At 42.9% G+C, this 18,749-nt stretch overlaps 1 protein-coding gene across 1 annotated transcript; it reads right to left on the bottom strand.

Moving 5' to 3' along the window:
- Positions 1–14,037, bottom strand: CAPSL (calcyphosine like). The gene is made up of 6 exons (XM_082074906.1): positions 13,816–14,037; positions 10,109–10,245; positions 9,137–9,314; positions 8,066–8,275; positions 5,722–5,862; positions 1–258 (listed from the first exon to the last, which is right to left on the bottom strand). The coding sequence occupies exons 2-5, from the start codon at positions 10,243–10,245 to the stop codon at positions 5,761–5,763; spliced, it is 627 nt and encodes a 208-aa protein (XP_081931032.1). The 5' UTR covers positions 13,816–14,037; the 3' UTR covers positions 1–258; positions 5,722–5,760.
- Positions 14,038–18,749: the final 4,712 nt, after the last annotated feature.

Here is an 18,749-nt window from a genome sequence, read left to right as displayed (position 1 = left end):
GGACACTTGTTTGTGTCTTCGAAACGCGCAGCTCTGAAAACGTTGTTCTGACAGGAACTGTCTGAAAAAAGAAAATAAACGCACAACAAACTACACAGTGTTTCACTTCTTTATAGTCTCTGATCCCAAAGAAGTTGGGGCAAATGTAAGCAGAAGTCAGAGTTTCCAGGATTTCTTCATCATTAAAATGAAGTAGGCATCACTGTCCACGGAAGCACTAACTCCAGAGTAGTAGTTCAAAAATTCATCTTTTGTGATCTAGGAATGAGAAAAACAGTGTTTACTACTGTGGCTCAAAGCAATCCATTTATGTAACACATCTCCATATTTTGCAAATTATTCTTTTGCATCTTCCAGAGGAGTCTGATTTTTAGGTCACACTGTCCTAATCTGACATTACGAAGTGTTGCTGCAGCAAGCTCTCACACAGCTATTGGTCCAGTGACACTGAGGTAAATGGGTTGAGTTTCTTGCATTGCTTCTTGCTACGTCCTTGAAAAATTATTCTGAGAAAAGTTATTCTGGTTATTGGTAAGTATTGTCACATAACTTAGATGTCACAATTAAATTAGATTAGTCCAATATTAGCATCATCACCAAATGAATGTTAAAGGCCCCAAAGGTTAGTCAAGCAAAAGAAAGTGAGAAACTAAGTAGAACTGCATTGATGGAAATATCTAAAGGAATAAATCTAGGCCACAAAGTCAGAGTTTCTCTAAAGCAATCTGCTCCCCCCCAAAAATGTACATAAAATAGAACAAACAAATAAACCCCTAAAAGTACATTTTGAATGTTGAAGTATCAATTGAACGTAAAGAATAAAAAAATGCAGCTTTTGGTAAAAATGTGATGTTTTCAAAAAAAAAAAAGAAAAATCAGATTTATCCCTGGAAAACAAACACTGATCGCATATTACCACAATGTCTGCTTTCCCACAGAAAACTGGGCTTGAGTTAACCTTCACAAAATGCTGCACTTCCTTTCTTTCTCATTTTTCCTACTTCCCAAGACATTCAAAAAGTCTGGGTCCTATCCCCATTCTTCAGCTGCAGCTCCCGTTGGGATCAGCATCAACGCTGAAAGCCAGGAGGAAGCCTGGGTCCAGGTTTTGGCAGAGACAGGGCTGCCGTACCTGGGGTCGACTGCAAACCGGAGAGCTGAAGCTTTTGCACCTTACGGTGCTCCTGCCTGCTGCAGCCTCTGCTGGCCTGAGAGCTGGAGAGGTGCTAGAGCCAAAACCAAGGTTTGTTTTGAGATCATGGGCACTTTAAACTCAGCTGGGGCAAATCACTGTGGCTGGGGTTTTTTCCAAATATCAAGGCTGCTTCAAACACCAAAGCTGCACTCAGCCACCAGAGGACTTGGTGTTAAGTACATGTCACTAGGAAACCCACTTTCTGCTCATCCCTTCCTCCTGAGCTGGTCATGAGAAAGGAATTCTAGAGAAATGGGAAGGGCTCTAACCACAGCAAAAGTCATAGGAAGTTGCCAGTCACTGGCAGCACAGGTTGCTCTCAGCGTTATCTGTTTCAGCAGGGAAAGCTGAGCATGCTGCTGCTGCTGCGGCTCTGGGTGCAAAGGACAGGAGCTGCCAGGCAAAAATAACCAAAATCAGCAGGCTTGCTGCTTTGGCCAGCCAGTGGCCACAGAGGTTGGGATCCTGCCTCTGGGTGGCTACAGAGGTCTGAGGCAGCACCATGTAAAAGCTGTTACATAAGGGCAAGTTGGCTTTCACGTGGCGATGTGTGCAGGTGGTTTCATTTGCAAAAACCTCAGCTGCTTCCATCTGCCTCTGCCGAGACAGCTTTGTGCCAGGAGACCAACAAAATTAATCAGATCAGTGGTCTAATTTCAATAATACCTTGTGGTCTGATTTCTATAATATATGCCAGTGAGCAGGGCTTGCATGAAAACTCAGTTGCTTGAACCAGAATTTTATGCTGTGGGAGAGAACATGAGCCAAACAACTGTTCTGAACTATATTGAGCCAAAAATTTCCCTTTCAGGACACAAACGTGAAGCCACAAAGGCACACCAAGGGGCAAGACTAAAATGCAGTGAAGGATGCTACAGAATTGCCACCTATCCCCAGGGAACATGCTGGAGGCAGAGGCTGTCCCCTGCCCCTCTGTCCCCACGCCTTGTGCTCTTTCAAGAGGCAGTTACAGTGATGTTCTGATGGCTCAGGTTGACATCAGAGCAGAGTTTGGGGGAGGTATAAGGGAGTCTTTTCCCTCTGTGGGGGGTCACAGGGTGCCACCAGTATTTTTGGAGCACACTCTAGGCGCTGCGTGGCAGACCTCAGCCCTGACAAGGCACTGTGCCACAAGGCAAGCTGTAGCTCAAGGTGCAGGCAAAACCTTCTCCTCTGGTATTGGCCCACAGCTCTGCAGACTCAGATGTTCCTATGGTTTATGCCATCCTGTTTAGCTTCTGTTGCACAATCAGAAAAAAAAAAAAAAAAGAAATAGTTCTTCGAACATGAAGCACCGACCAAGATCTGACAATCTTGATGCTAGCACCAGATACACTCGTGTGCATTGCCACCTATCTCCCAGCATCTGCCGTGTGCGCTGTGCAACCACAGACTAGCAGGACAGCCTGCATCACCACCTATCTGCAGCATCTGCTGGGTCTGTAACCAGCACACAGCAGCCTGCAGCTGAACATGGGTGCTTGAGCTTCAGTTTTGGCTCTCCCAGAACACAATGCAGCAGCCTCAGGAGGAAGGGACAGTGAAGTGCTAAAGGGCAGCTCTGGGCACCTGCTGTTAGCCCTGATATTCCTTCATGTCTGGTTCAAATACCTTTTAACTTGCCTTTAACTTCAGCAAAGTGCTTCCACTAGCTGAATCTCAGATTTCTGTTCCCAGTGTGTCATTACGGCTGCACATCTAGTAGAGATTTTCCTATCTAGCAGTTGATGCAACACCTGTGTCTGTTCCTGAATTTGCCCACATATTGATCAAATAACATTTTTTACAGCACAGATTCCAATTCATGTTCCACAGCATATGATTACAAGTGAAAAAAATGCAGGTCATTCTTTCCCACATTATTTCTTTTTCCTGAAAGTGCTATACCTTTTCTGCAGTTACCAGCTTTTACTCAGATTGCTCCAGGAGCAACTCTGTTCCCATGGAAGTGAAAGGAAACTTTGCCACCTACTTCAAAGGAATCTGAAACCAACCCTTGAAAACACGCTCTGTAAAAATTTTGAAATTAGTACATCGTGAAGAATGTTCTCCCAATGCTGAGAAACATATCCAGTGAGCAATGAGGTCTGCATACAGGCAGAGCTGAGGAGCCAGGAGCCGCTCTGGGGGCATCAGGGCTGCATCGTCTGCAGCTCCCACCTGCAGGGTGGGCACTGAGCTTTCCCAGCAGGATGAGAAGGCTGGAGCTCCCCTGGGTCACATCCTTCAGGTCCCCACACAAAACTCCGTTATTCAAGCTCAGTGCAGAAATTTCACCCTGGAGCACTGAGCTTTCCCCAGCCATCACAGGCTCCAGCTGAGGCTCCTGGACATTGGTGACAAAGCTTCTACTGGTTTTAGAAAAGCATAGTTGCGTCTAGTACCACTCCTCTCTTCTGAAAAGGTACATTGCACTCAGGATTAAGTAAAATTGGAAAGTGTTAGCACCGAAAAGAAAAACTGGTTGCAGTTATTAAGATAAAATCTTCTGCTGCACGTGATTAAATGTCGGCTCAACAGATCGCTGTGGGGTCTGAAGACAGGAGATAATGTGTCAGAAGGAAATAGTTTTTTCATTTTGCAATTCCTGCAGTCCATTCACATTACTTTTTATTTGAAACTGAGAGATAACATGACACCCTGTTGTGGAGCAGATTAATAAATGAAAAATAAATGGATTTTACTCAAGCTGCCAGGACATGTACAGCCAATATTTGACAGTAAGTTTGTTTTTAATATAAGGCAGGCTGGCACTTCAGTAGCATCATGGTAAGTAGAGCCTCCTCTTATGATTGTTGGCAATCATAAAAAGACTTTTTCAACCAGTTTCCAGTGTCAGCCCTTATGCAAGTTTCTGGAGGCTTTCAGATCAAATAATTGACTTTGCACAGTCTTGAATACAGTACTGCAAACAGCTATTGCTTGTACTGAGATCATGGCTGGACAAAACAAAAGCAGAATTTGCAAAGGCAGCAGGCACTCAGGACTTCAGTGTTTGAAATGTTAGCAACCCAGGCTAAATAAGAACTGACATTTCATGGAATGGTTTGGGTTGGAAAGCACCTTTAAAGGTCATCAAGTCCAACCCCCTGCAATGAGCAGAGACACCTTCAACTAGATCAGGTTGCTCAGAGCCCTGTCCAGCCTGGTCTTGAATGTTTCCAGGGATGGGGCATCTACCACCTCTCTTGGCATCCTGTGCCTGTGTTGTACCACCTTCCTCGTAAAGCTTTATCAGTCAAGCTCTTTTGAAAGTCCCATCTATAAGCCTATACTGCTTTTACTTGTCTGCCAGACTGACACAGAGTAGATGCTGCCATACAGAAGCGATTTGCTCTTCACTACAGCAGCAGCATCTCAGTCTGGGAGAGCAGCACAACAGTGTGAGAGAAGCAGAAAGATGACAAAAGGAAAAGGAATCAAGGCAGGATTAATAAGAGAGCACCTCCCCCTCCTGTCCCCCCAGCTTCTTTTTTTTCTTGTTCTTAATTTCCTCCAGTCTCCTTTGTGCACAATTTCCCCACTCTCTGTACTGCGAAAGGACAAAGACAGCCTCATTGGTGTGACCAGGAGGGCACGTTCCCATCCTTTTTTCAGCATGAGAAACAGAAAATGACAGGATAGTTACAAGTTCTGGAGTTCCCAGAAAGTTCCCTGAAGTCATAGCTTGGTCATAAACCCATATAAATACAAAAACCATTACACAACGTTTGGTGTAGGAGTGTACACACAACAGCTATCAGACCAGTAAAAGTTCCAGGAACAGTGAGAAGAAATACTGTAAAACACGTATGACCTTTAAAGAAAAATATTAGTGAGATGATCTCACAGTACAAAAAAAAAAAGAAAAAAAAAAACCAAAACAAATGAAAGTGGGGAAAAAAGCTATATGCAGGTTCACAGAGGTTTGAAACAAGGCACACACAGGAAAGATGTCTGTATGCTGAGTTGTAAGCCAGGGAGAAAAAAAGGAATTTAAAGAAGGTTTTGCATTTATTTTGGTCTGTGTCTCTCCTTCTACCTTTAGCCTCCTGGCACTGGGAAATCACATGTTCACAGCAGGAAGCTGAGCAGTTGCTCCATCCCACAAGTGAGACCAAAGAAACCAAGTGCTACAGTGCTGCAGGCAAGAGGGCTACGTGACCCTTTGCCTCAGACCACCACCCTTCCAGAATATTTCTGTTTCCTCCTCCTGTATCCTCTGTTGAACAGAGCTGTATCTAACATAGGAGGAGGAGATATGTTCAGGAGCCACAGGGACCTACTGCAGTTGCCTGAGAAGAAAGAGACAGCTTGTCTCAGAAAAGACAAGACATGTCAGGGACAGAGGGAGAAAAGGGACAGATCTGCAGAGTGGATAGATGCCAGATCTGCTCTCTGATTATGCTCATATACCCGGAGGCTGAGCCTACCAAAGCATCTGGGAATTATTTCTGCGGATTTACTGTAATTGGCACAGTTACTGGAAGCCGTTATTATGGAAAATGAGTGCAGTGTTGTGCATACACTTAATCATGAGAACCTACAAAAGGTGGAAGCAAAGTCTTGCTCCTTTAATCATATGATCAGAGTTTCCAAGCATTCTTCATCATGACGATAAAATAGACATCTGTGTCTATGGAAGCGCTGACTCCTGCATAGTAGTTCATGAATTCTTCTGTTGTGACCTGAGACAGAAGGATTTAAAATATCAAAATGAAGCTTTATTTTTTTAACACATTGAGAAGAACTCTAAATGAAACTTAACACCCACTATTTCATGTTGTTGCTAGTGAAAAGGAATCCAACAGAAAGAATGAAGACATTGAAAATTTGCGTAAGTTGACTTCTTTGCTAGAAATAAGAGCTCTTGTCCTCCAGGAACACTTGGATGAAGCATGCAGAAGTAAACTAGCCTTACCAGGAATTGTAGTTATAATCAGTCCTGCCCAAGAAGACCTATGTTTTAATGCATTTTTTTTTCCAGGGATGCTATAATCTGGTACTTTGCATTATTATTAATAAAAGTGGATGGATTTTCCAGTGCAGCACAGAGACAGCCTGGAGCTTTATATCCATTCACTAGAGAGAAAATATCATTGCTCTAAATGGGTCTCACTTAAAGAAGCAAACATTATTTCAAATACCTAAGAGCTTGTGATATCGTTCATGGGTATTTTGAGCTTGAATCACTTTTTAAACCACCATTAAAAAAAAAAAAAAAATCAGATTAGCAGATACAAACCACGCATATCTCTTGTGAAGCCTTAATTCTTGAAATTTACAGGTCATTCTTTGAATAAACATCACATAAAAAATGTTCGGTCCTGCTGCATTGTGCATTTGAGAGCTAAGTAAAACTTGACAAGGGGGAGAACTGAACACGGTTGACTGTTCTGCCATCAGGAACAGGTTACAAGCATCACTGACCCTGTGTATTTCAGAGGCACCCTGCAGGATCATGGTGAAGAAGACCTTTCCAGGAGATGCTTCGTCTTGGGGCATTTCTGCTAAAAACATTTTAAGTGTTCAGCTCACAGGAGTGTCATTAATGAGCTCTGACTCAGGCACAGGAAGGTCGCAGGCAGTTCTCGGAAGAAACTGCAATTGGGTGGGCTAATGTCAGGATTGCCGAACAAAAGGTGGGTGCTCAGAATAACTTCTCTATAAGCTCCAAAGACTGCAGTATTTATGAGGTACAAGGCACTGAACTTGTGGAGAATCATTCTGGAGACTCATTTAATGTGTTCAAGTATGACCTCAGCACAAAAGGCAGGAACATTTTGCTTGAGGTTTGCTAGACGTCAGGAAGGGGACAACTGGTAACTCTGACTATGACACAACAGGAAATGGGAAGAAATTCAGCTCTATCTAGTGCAAAGTCATGCCCAAGTGAAATAAAAACCATCACTTCCCTACAAACTGAGAGCATGCCTGTTGGAAAATAAATTAAGTGGAGGATCGGGGTGTAGTAGGAGTCACCAGTGTAGTCTAGCCATGAAAACCCAGATACAACCTGAGAAGTGCAAAAGACATCCCAGAAAACACTGATGAAACCTTATCTAGCTTGTTATCATCAACAGCTTGGACTCAGAATGTCAGCATGTGGACAGTGGAGATCCACAATTGCTCTGAGTTGGACAAACACATGTAAGTTCAAACCAAAGAAGTTTGGAGACATATAACAATGGCAAACAAAGCATGCTTGGCTCAAAGGTGGTGACAAAGCAGATGCGTAAGAACTCCATCACACAAGGTGCCCAGGCTTTGCACCTGCAGAATTGAGTGAAGGCTGGGGGCAGGAAGGGCTCCCAGCCCTGCCTCAGCCAGTGGCCCCTTAGGACACTTGGCTGGTGGCAGCTGTCCCAACTCCAGCCTCCCTCCAATGCTCTGTGGATGAATCTATCTCTATTACGGACTGATTTCCGAATCAAATGTCTCAGTAACTACACACACTGGAGAAGCGCTAACTGTAAAGTGTTTCACATACTACAGAACCTGCTTTTGACCTGGATCCTGGTATTTATTCTCCTACAAAGTGAAATATCCTCCAGTTTATGTGGATCTTGAAAAGCAGCAATCGTGTGGGTTAGTCTGAAGATATAAATACAATGACCTATGAAAGTAAAGCATTTAGGCTACATGCCTGAAAATGCAATCTCACATCTACACTTGCAGCTACTGCAGAGTCCCTTTCCCTTCAAATGCGTAATCAAGCTCCACCAACAGGCCTAAACAGAGGTTATGCATCCATTTTACACATTCTGCTGTCCCCCGTAAAAGTGATGCAACTGCATGTTTGGTACTGCAGTCACTCTCACATTTAATAATTTAAGTCGAATACTGAATCAGATAGTGATTTCATGGCTTGACATTAGATGTTCCACTCACCTTCCCATCTTTGTCATAGGGTGAATCAAAATTATCCAGAAAGGCCTTAAAAACCTGATCTTCTGTCCAGTCTCCATTTTGGTATTTAGGATGATGCTTTGCATTATACACGCCCCGTAAGTCTTCTATTGTTATGACACCATCTCCAGTCTTATCTAACTTCCTAAATGCTTGCATGATGATCTCTTTTCTTGCATTTGACATGGGAGGCTGTAAAGAAATATTAACAGAATAATTTTATTTCTGCCAGCTATTTTCCCAGTTCCAAATTCACGTAACTGCTGTCATTAATAGTAAACCTATTTCAACACACTTGGGACAACAAATTGCTGACAGTCTACACCATCCGTGAGCAAGGAAGGGCAATATATCCCCCAAAAAAGCAGTGTGATCAACATTACTCACTGTCTAACAATACAATAGTAAATGGATAATAAGAGACAAAATGCTACCTAGAACACTTTTCTATTCTACCATTTAAAATATTTTCTAACAAGAAATTACTAATTACTCAAAGCACCAATTATTTTCTCTCTTAATTGTTTAGACTTCAGCAGAGCAAAGAGGCTCCAACCAAAATCAGGCACACTGTGTCTAGTTAGAGAAAGCCACCACTGGATTAGTTCATGTTATACAGAGATGCATCATAAAATGATGGACAAAGAAGTGAGACTACTGGGCTGAACCACATCGGTACCTGGAATACAATATAGGTATGTAGGTATCTAAATCAAGGTGGCAATTCATTAAAAAAAAATCCATTTATTTCATTTATTTGCAACTATTCTTTTATATTTGTGAGGAGCCTTAGCTTTGCCAATGAATTCCAGAGATTTATTGACTTCTTAGCTCTCTTATCCACAGAGATGGTGTTTAGGGTAATTTTCTCCTCTAGCATATTTAGGTGGAAGTAGAGTAATTTAACTTCTCAAGAGTTACTGGCTTTTTAAATAGAGCTGTAGACTTTGACAATTACTAGGCACTAAAAGTGCTGTGTTTTGTGATCAGCTAATAATGAATCAAGGCTTTTTCTCAATTTAGTGCAGTAATAACATAAACCCACAGACTTACTCTCAGTGTAACAAGAAATTCATCAAAATCAATTGTTCCACTGCCATCTTTATCAAATATCCGGAAAATCTCTTGTGCTTCTTCTTTGTCTATCATCACAGCATAATCATTTAATCCTTTCACAAACTCTTTGAAATCCAGGGTCCTGCTGTTGTCATCATCCATAATTCGAAACACTCTGTGGAAAATGTGCAGTTTGAGGAGAATGCATAGGAAAATCTGGAGAACGCTGTAGTGGCTTAGCACAGTGCCAGAACGCAAGGGCACCTTACTGAGGTAACATTTCCCTTTTGTACAGTCTTCTGAGGTAAAACAAACAAGCAATAAACACCACACCAACTGATAGCAGACATGACTTGCTTAGATTGGGTGTCTGTATGTGACACAGTTGAAGTTACATGAGGTGATGGCTGCCTTAACTGAAGGAGTCTTCTTATTCCTTACATATTGAGTCATCTAAAAGGAGATGAAGTTTCACCTGGTCAGCTGGGATCCGCCTGGGGTTAACAGAGCTCAGGAGGGGTTTCAAGGCATGATGCAGCTCCCCTTTCCTAGGCGTCCAGCTTGGGCTGACTGCTGAAGGAGTCTAGATGCTCCCCACAAACTGGGCACCTAGCAGACCGCTATACACAAGGAATCACATCCCAAAGGAAAGGAAGCAAAAGATCCTCAGTATTGAGATACTTACAGAAAATACCAAAGAGTGAGATATGCTTTATGTTCCACTTCTCTCCCTGGCAGGAGTTGTTCTGGGTCTCAAGGACTCACATTCATCTGAGGGATTCAGGATCTTCTGTCCTTCAAGCAGGTCAGTCCTATCTCCCAAAACACAGAAGCCCCAAGCCCAGGCGCTGTGGGTTGTGGCATTTGCACTGGAACCAGGAAACTCAAGTTCTGGTCCTTGTTTAGACTGTGAGCCTCTTGCAGCTATAATTATCAGCCTGAATAATGGATTTGACTTTCTAGACCCACCTGCCAAGTCCTTTGATGCCTGCAGATCCCCTTGCTAAACACTGCAGGCGAAGTCTTTCCACGGGGTCGGTGGTTTTGGACAGATTTCTTTTGGCCTGGATTGCCATCTCTCGATCATGCCTTGCTGTGCCTGGCATCTGGAAGACCAAAGTGCTCATACACCATGGATTCACATACACAAGACAGAGCACTGAAACTTGCCTTAGTATATTGAGCATCCCAAATCCCTTTCTTGCAAGGTGCTTGCAACTCTCTCACAAAGATTCATTTGACCCTCTGCTTCCTTTTCGTTATATCCTTTTATCAGCAGGGGAAATGGCTAACATAGGCCACCAACCCTGAAGGAGGAGCTGAGCCAACTACCATGTGATTAACCCAGATGCAAATATGAAAATGTGGGTAAGAATTTGTGCCTACAGTGAAACACTGTGAAACACAAACACACTGCTGCCTCCACACCTCAGCAGCCCCACCGAGCCTTTTCAGCCTGGCTAGGTCTGCAGTCAGCACTTGCCCACAGGTAAACCTGTGACAGCAAAAATTGTCCTGGGTGAGGACCTTTTCCTTATGTCTGCTGATGTTCTACTGTGGTCCTAATTCTCCAGAGGAAGGCTTTCTCCCATTACATGTCTGAGCAACAGTGACCACCCCAAGACCTGACCTGCCTACAGGTGATACCTTGTGCTACTTTAACACAATTGCAGAACAAATACCTTAAACATGCATAGCATTTAGCACCCCAGTTCTTCAGGACACTGCCAATAGTCACAGAAGCCTTCCAGTTTTCCTCAGAGGAAGTGGAATAAAAGGTGGGAAAACCAGCCTGTGGACGCACAGCATGCCTGGGCTAGTGGAATGTTGCTCCTTCTCCCACAGAGACTATTTGTGTCTAGCGCTGAGGGCATCGTTGCTGCTGATGCCCACACTGACATTTTAGGGGCATGTTGAATCCTAGCTCCTGGGCACACGGTCAGGACCAGGACTGCTGCTCCCTAGCGTGGCTGCTGGGTCTGCAGATCACAAAGATCCCCAAAATATTCTCCAGCCTTCAAAGCATCACAGGACCAAGGTATGAAGGGGCCACAGAGGGACTGGGCTGAGTTACAGCAAAGCTCATGACTCGCAGGGCACCTGCTGCTCTGCTGAGGGTGTACTGTGGAGATGAAGAAGATGAGACATCACCAGTGCACGTTGCACTTCCAATCTCATTGTCATTGCATGTGCAAAAGTGTGAATTCAACCATTCAGAGAAACGTAAAATTAAACATCTTAACTACTCTGCTACTGTCTACAGAGCACTGGCTGCAGCAGCTGCCGATGTCACGTGTGCTGACTTTTGCAGCCCCTTCAGACAACAGCAGCTGGACTTGGAAAAACAGAAAAATAAAATGTTTTTTTTCCCCGCAGATGGTTTCAGTACTAGCTTATTGTAGAAGAGACCATATCGTCTTTTGCTTCAGCCAGAATGAGCAGAGTTCTGGGAACTCATTAACGAGTGACCAGGAAGACCTTACAGCTATGTGAGATAAATAAAAAAGTTTTCTGTCCACAAGGGTAAATGTTTAGCTGGCAAGAACATAAAATACAGTGAGGTTACATGAACACAGTGCAAAATTGTATTTACATTATAAAATTATGTACTATAGCTGATTTAGATAAATAATGACTGTGCACCTATATATAGAGTGTATAATGCTTGCATAGCACTGTACATTATTGGGTTCAGTGGCAGCATCACCAGTATACTGCGATACACTCAAACAATCATTGCAGCAAGATTCATTAATTGAGGCTAGGGAGGGATCATCTGATATGATATCTATTGTGATCTCCTGTACCTCAATAAAAGCCACTGAAACTGCCCAATCCTCAGTTATCTCTGCAATAAATACAAATTTAGCTTATACACCTACAGACATTTCTAGCTGAGAACTCACTATCTCTAGGCTAAATTGTTGCGGTATTGAATAATTTTATTTCTAAAACATGTTATTTGTTTCTAGTCTGAATTTGTCCCATCATCAGATGCTGATTTGCTTTATTTTACTAGATTAAAGAGCTACCCATTACAAACCTGTCCAGATGCATACACTTGAAGGTCCCTTTTAAAACCTCTTTGGCTAAGTGATTAGACAGAGCTTAGGACTCTTGCTACAAACTGAGTTTCCAGAAGTCAGATAATTCTGCTGTTGCTCCTGAACTTTCCTATTTTTTTCAGTGTTCCTTTTGAAGTGGGACAGAGCACTCTAATCATCTCACTAATGTCATAAGCAGAGGTATTGCAATTTTTCCCCATGTATCCTGGTTAAAAACACCAATAGTAAATATTTCTGCTGCTCTTTGCAAATCTCCATTCTCTGTAATGTTCAATAACAAAATCAGCAACATTATGTTGCTATATAAAACTCAGCAATTAAAGTCTGTAAAGTGATGGCCTCTTAACATGGCCTGGCTTCCCGTGTCACACAGCAGTATGCATTTGAGAATCTTTTCTATATGTTCAAGGAATATGGAAAAGCAGTTAAATATAAACCCTACTACATGCAAGCCTGGTCTGTAGTAACAAGACTACTACTTCCCTGTTTCTGTTGGCTGCTGGTTTAAGCTAAGGATAAATCCTGCTGCAAAAAGACTGTACTGCATTGTAAGAAAGCAGATTCTGAATCAGAGAAAGGAGGGAGGACACACAGCGATTCACATGCTCTCTCCTCTCATTTTGCTTTTGCCCGTTTGGATAATGTGAGGTAATTAAAGATACACTCAGGATTTACTGAATAATGACAGTTCTCTCTATACCTTACAAATGTGTTTTGTATTAGTAACCATTAATAAAGCAAGGAAAGGTTATAAATATAATTTTGCATGTTTTTAATTCTTATATCTCTTCCAAGATCATCAGGTGTCTCCTGAGGTGAAATGAAAAAGGGGCTGGTTAATTTAACTCTGACGGCTAGAGTGTTCTGTTTTGCATAACATCCTGGCCTGTGAGCAATTACAATACCTCACCTTCTCAGCATTGTTTGTTTCTAGGGGCAATGCTGTGTTGTGCAGGCTGAACAGAGATGGATGTGTTTCTTCTTAATGAGTACAAACATGAAATTTTGGGTTGTTTTTTTTTCCATAAGAACCTTGGGCTGCTCAGCAACAGCAGCCCTTACATCCCTCTTAAGCCTCAGGCTTAAAACTGGAAAGAGTCAGATTTAATCTAAGATCAGCACCGTTCATTTATATATTATTCTTCAGCTGAGCCCAAGATCCTCCTGTGTAAATCCTAAAAAACACCCTACTGCGGCAGACAGACACTCACATTAGGCCCTGGATTATCACAGGCTCCTGTAAGGCCCCATCCCAGCCAAAGGCATGAGTCACACACCACCCCCAAGCAAAAGATCTTTGAGTCTGGGAACAGATTAAGTGGCCTAAACCAATTACACACATTTGGTTATCCCTAATAAATTCATTGAATTATTAAGAGCATGAAAACTGTGCAAGTATTTGGTAATCACCCAAACCTCAGCCCCACTGATCCCTCTGTAACAGCTTCCCCTTTGCCTCTTCACCATCCCCAGCATCATCCAGGGGGAGCAGCACCGCTCTTGCTATTTTGATATATGCATATAAAAATACCTAACTCTTGGTTGAACCACAAGCTCAACTGACTGGAGAAGCTCACCGAGACCTAGCGAAAAAGAGAGAAAATCCTTTACCTGTGATGCTATCCCGCACCCAGGGTTTCCACCCAGGACTTGAGAAGTGTCAGGGGGCTGGGACGGCACCGTGTCCCACCTGCCTTCCCACTCACGGGTTCTTACAGGTTCAGGCCACAGGCTCGCTGCAGAACTTCGTTGTCCATCTCGTTTTGCTTGTTTACACACCCGGCTGCCTTGGCCCCCGCCTTTTTTGGGAGGCCCGGAGTTTACCAGCCGGTCTCCAAGGTGACACTGGTGGCTGCGGCTGGCCCAGCCTGCAATTACACCGCTTCCCTGGGCGATTGCTGCTGGGTTGCAAGAGTCCTTTTACTTAACCTCTTTTAAAATCAATGCCTTCCTTCTCCTCACGGCTGGGGTGTAAGCATGGGAGACACCTCCTGCTGCCCCTCACCGAGATGCCTGCAGATATCTGCAGCAGGGTGCAGCATTGCCATGCCAGCTTTGGCTATGGCAATGTTTTGATAACATGTTTCTTTGCTCCATAGTTCATAGGGTTGAAAAAACTTGCAGGTTCAATCCTTTACTCAAAACACAATAGGAAAAAAATCAGTAAAAGGCTGTTGATTGTTTCACAAAACAAACAAATGAAAAACCCACAAAAAAACAAACCAAACAAAAAAAACACAAACACATTGCTGGCCTATTTTTTTTTCCCTTCTGACTAATTGCCATTTTGAACACCCGCTGCTGGTGAGATCCTCTGGGGAGATGCTGAGATTGTGCTTATTTGCAGCAAGAAGAAAACTGAAAAGGCTGACACGGAAATATTGCTGTCTGCTTGGATACAGTTATTAACAACTCCTGCTGCAGAAGGTCACAAATGTTAGCTGTGACATAGTGTAACACACGGAGTAGAAATCAGTGCATCCATAGACTCCTCGGGGGTAAAAAATGGCCTGTGTTATGCTTGCTGGCCCCCTCTGGCAGCAACAAGTGTAACACACAGGATCATGTCTGGTGCCAGCAGCAGCTCCTACAAGTCTGCACAAGAGCACATAAGAAATGGAGAGGGAGCTCAGTTCTACCCATGGATAAAACACCGAGCAAAGAATGAATAAGTGCATTGTTTCCTCAGAAGAGCATAAAATTATTTTAGGCAATTACTAGAGTAATGACATTTGCATCCTGGTGTGCTGCTTATCTTTCATCAACAGGTACTTCCTGGTACCAAACCGTAGATTGTGCAAGACTTTGTAGACGCTTCATATCTCTCATCTGGCATCTGATTGTACCTTAATGCACAAGCAGGAAACAATGCTTATTTAATCATTCGGTGATTCAAAAATATTGACTTTGTGACAATGTAACATCCCCCCAACTGCTATCTTTGTTTTGTGAATTGATCTCCAGAGGCCACCTGGGAATGCAGAAGAGATAAGGGTCTCCGAATATGAGCCGGGCTGCCAGTGCAGGAGGAGCAGCCCCTGCCATCTGCCAGCACACCCTGCAAAGGCAAAACAGAGACACTGAAGACTGGAGAAATAATTTTCATTGAACAACAACTCAGTCCTTGAAATCCAGCATCTCACCTGAGTAAAGCAGTTCTTCAGATGCAGAATTTGCATTGATTTCAGAGGCATCCATGTAGATTGAAACAGCAAGAATGAGCTCTAGAAAGCAAAATAATAAGTTAATTTAACATCTGGATACTTGGCTGCCTTCTGCTCTGTTTTCTGCCTTTTGCCAGTGAGCACAGGCACACACAAACACATATGGATGTTCAGTCTACCTCCCACACACTCCTGAGAACTTGACTGTGCCATGTCTGAGCTGGTTAATGAGTTAGAGATCTGAATAATTATTAATGTGCTTTGAGGTGTCTCAGATTGCATCATGCTGTGATTAAGTTTATTTGATTGTACCTGCTTTGTTACTGTGCACAGAGATGTAAGCAGAGATTAGTTAATGCATAGTTTTTCATAAAGGTGATAGAGATTTCATCAGAACTCTGGAATTTTTCCTCCTCTTTTTCTAACTAGCACTGAATACATAGCTGTTTGCTTTTTGGTTTTCTTCAATCTGAACAGCCTGAACAGTCTGTTCAGTTTGTGGTTCAGCACTGGACTGAATCTACTGAGAAAAACATCTATGAGATCTAATGTGAGGTGCATACTCATGACAGAGATTGAGATCTTTTCAGTTTAGGTTCCCAAAAGTTCAGATTTCTTGTTGAATTTAGGCAGAAGGTAAGGCAGAAGAAATGCCTTGTAAGCATTATAAAAAGGACCTCAAAGAAAAAAGAGAAGCCACTGGGTATTTTGACGTAGATTTCACATACACTAGCATTGTTTCTTCATGTGCTGCCTGTGACCATCACTGCCTAGAACTGCAGCAGTGAGAAGAGTAGGTGTGAGCACACCCACTTGTACTTGATAGGGGAATCAGCATGGTGTTTAATTTTCAGTACAACTAAATTAATAAGTAAAAAACAACCAACCAACCAAAGAACCCCACCGAAACAAAGAAACCAAAAAAACAAACTTCAAAATCCCCAAACCAAACCAACCCAACCCACCATGAAGTATTAGAACACTATATACACCAAAGAAGACTAATTTTACAGGATAAACCTTTGTTTTGTTGTTGTTGTTGTTGTTGTCATTTTGGATTTTTTGTTTGGTTGATTTTGGGGTTTGTTTTGTTTTGGGTTTTCTTTGTTTTGTTTTGTTTTGTTTTGTTTTGTTTTGTTTTCTGCCATTAAAATTGAGAAAATTTCACATACACCAAAAAAGAAACCACCATAGTAAGTAACATTGTCAAGGGAAAAGTATTCCCGTTTTAAACCAAGCTATAATCCAATTAAATTGAACTTCCAATCCAAATGAAGTACTTTTATATCCAAAAATGCTGTCTCCCTGAGTGGTTTGTAGTTATCCATCTGAAATTAATTGCTTTCCAGAGCTGAGACCAGCTAGCACACGCAGCCCATGCTACTGAACTCTTTCTGAAGGGGTGGAGGGGTCACATCCAACCTGCTTGCTGAGGACGGTCTCTCCAAGTGGGTCTGACCCATCGCAGTGACCCTTGGCTTGTCCCCTGCCTGACAGATCCCTCTGCCACATCTTTGACACTCCTTACCTTTACCTCATCCTGCCTTACCTTTTCTCCTCACTCTGGGGAAGCAGAAACATTTACATTTTTTAACACTGCATCTGTTTTGTGACATGATATTTAAGGTGGTTTGAGATCAGGAATATTCCAGAAAAGAGAGCAGTTGTTTTGAAATAGTTGGGCTTTTTTTTCCTTGCCAATCTACCACAAATATGTTTTCAGTTAGAGAATGAAAAATTTGAACACTAGATACTTCTGCTTTTTAAGAAGTTTACCAACAAATATTTACAAAAAATCAATTATTCTTACCCTGTGCCTTGAAATAATGAAAATTTAAGTTTTAAAGATTTTACACAATGTGGAAAAAACTTATTTTGGGTGTTTTATTTAGTTTTATTCTCTCACATTTTTCAAAAATATTGAGCTTCTGTCAATCACAGTCAAACAATGCAATGAAGGTCTAATGGTAGAAACTTCTGTGCTCAAAGCTATGAAGGTCTGACATGCATGGGCAGCTTTTATGTTCACTTCCCTGTCTCTCTTTCCTCCAGAAAATAAAATAGCTAAATGGACCCAGCATTTAGTAGGATCAAATACCTTTTGATGCTGAAAAGCTGTGCTGGATCTTTGCAAAGGGGAGGAGGTAAGAAGGAACGGGAAAGCAGCCTGCAGTGTGCTGCAGCAAAAACAAGAACAATGTGTTCTCAGTGAAGAGGGCACAGAAAAGGCAGCCAAAACCAGAGAGGAGGTCTTGGTTAGTTGCTCCACAAAGAGGCCTCTCTAAAGATGGTCGTGACAAAGGGCTGGCACAGGCTGAGGAAAGAAGCTTTCTTGTGAAGACTCTGCTCTCGGCACAGGCCAACACGGGAAGTCTTCATCATTTCTTGACAAATCTCCAGGTCCTCTACACTGTGGATGTTTACAGGTATATGGGATTGCACAGGCCTCATTTGGCAGGAGGGAAAAAGGAGGAGGAAAAGCAATGCCAGCAGTTGTACAGGAGAGAGCAGAGGCTCTTTCTTGTAGGACATGGGCAAAGTGTTGGCTGCAGGAGGCGCTGGATGCTGCAGAGAGAAGTTGCATTAGGTGCCAGTGAGGGGAATGCTTCACCTGTCAGCCTGAGGAGTTTGTGTGTCTGCAATTGTTACTTCAGTGCAGGGATGAGTTAACAGACTAAAGACCCGGAGTTAGATATCAAAGCAGAGTAATGCAAAGTACTGGCATTTACCCTCTCCTAATGATGCAGTGCACAAAACCTTGTGGCTTGTGATCACCAGAACCTGAACATTTGACTCCTTGGAAGTACCATTGTTCAAAAAGGGCTCCCTCACCCAATTCTGACCTGCTCTCTGAAACAGTGAGAGTCCAGCCATACATACGTAGGGCCATTTTAGCCACCCAGGACACCCCAGGTACCTGCACAGAGGCATGCAGGACTTACCTGAGCTCTCCTGGGAGAGGAGCTGAAGGGATGGCAGAACAGCCAATGATATCAGATACTGGCATTTAGGCAACTGAATCACCCTCTAGCTGACCCTGCTATAGGTTTTACAGCATCATAAGAACATTTAAAGTCAAAAAATAATTTGTTTGGGCCAGCCCAAACATCTCCTGACCCAGTTTCTTAATCCCACAGTGGCTAGCAGCCACCATTGGGGCAAAAGCACTGAGCATGCCTATAGAGTTCTCTCCACCATCCACCTTCCAGCATCCAGGTATTTCCTGGTGTCCTGAGCTAGAGGTACCACATACAGAGTAATTCTCCATGACTTTATCTAGCCCCTCTTTGAACCCATTCACACCTTTGGCCCTTGTGAAAAACCTCACAGCAACAAATACCAGAGGTGCTGAGTTGTCACATCCTGTGGGTCACATGTGGT

This window comes from Streptopelia decaocto (assembly GCF_964273445.1).
Source record: "Streptopelia decaocto genome assembly, chromosome: Z".
Classification (NCBI taxonomy): domain Eukaryota; kingdom Metazoa; phylum Chordata; class Aves; order Columbiformes; family Columbidae; genus Streptopelia; species Streptopelia decaocto.
This window is presented reverse-complemented; position numbering and strand designations above follow the sequence as displayed.

Coding starts and splice junctions, on each gene's coding strand:
- CAPSL (XM_082074906.1), bottom strand. CDS start 10,245: ATGCCAGGCACAGCAAGGCATGATCGAGAGATGGCAATCCAGGCCAAA. Junction 8,276..9,136: donor AATTTCTTGTTACACTGAGA/GTAAGTCTGTGG, acceptor ATTTCTTTACAG/CCTCCCATGTCAAATGCAAG. Junction 5,863..8,065: donor CCTATGACAAAGATGGGAAG/GTGAGTGGAACA, acceptor CTTCTGTCTCAG/GTCACAACAGAAGAATTCAT.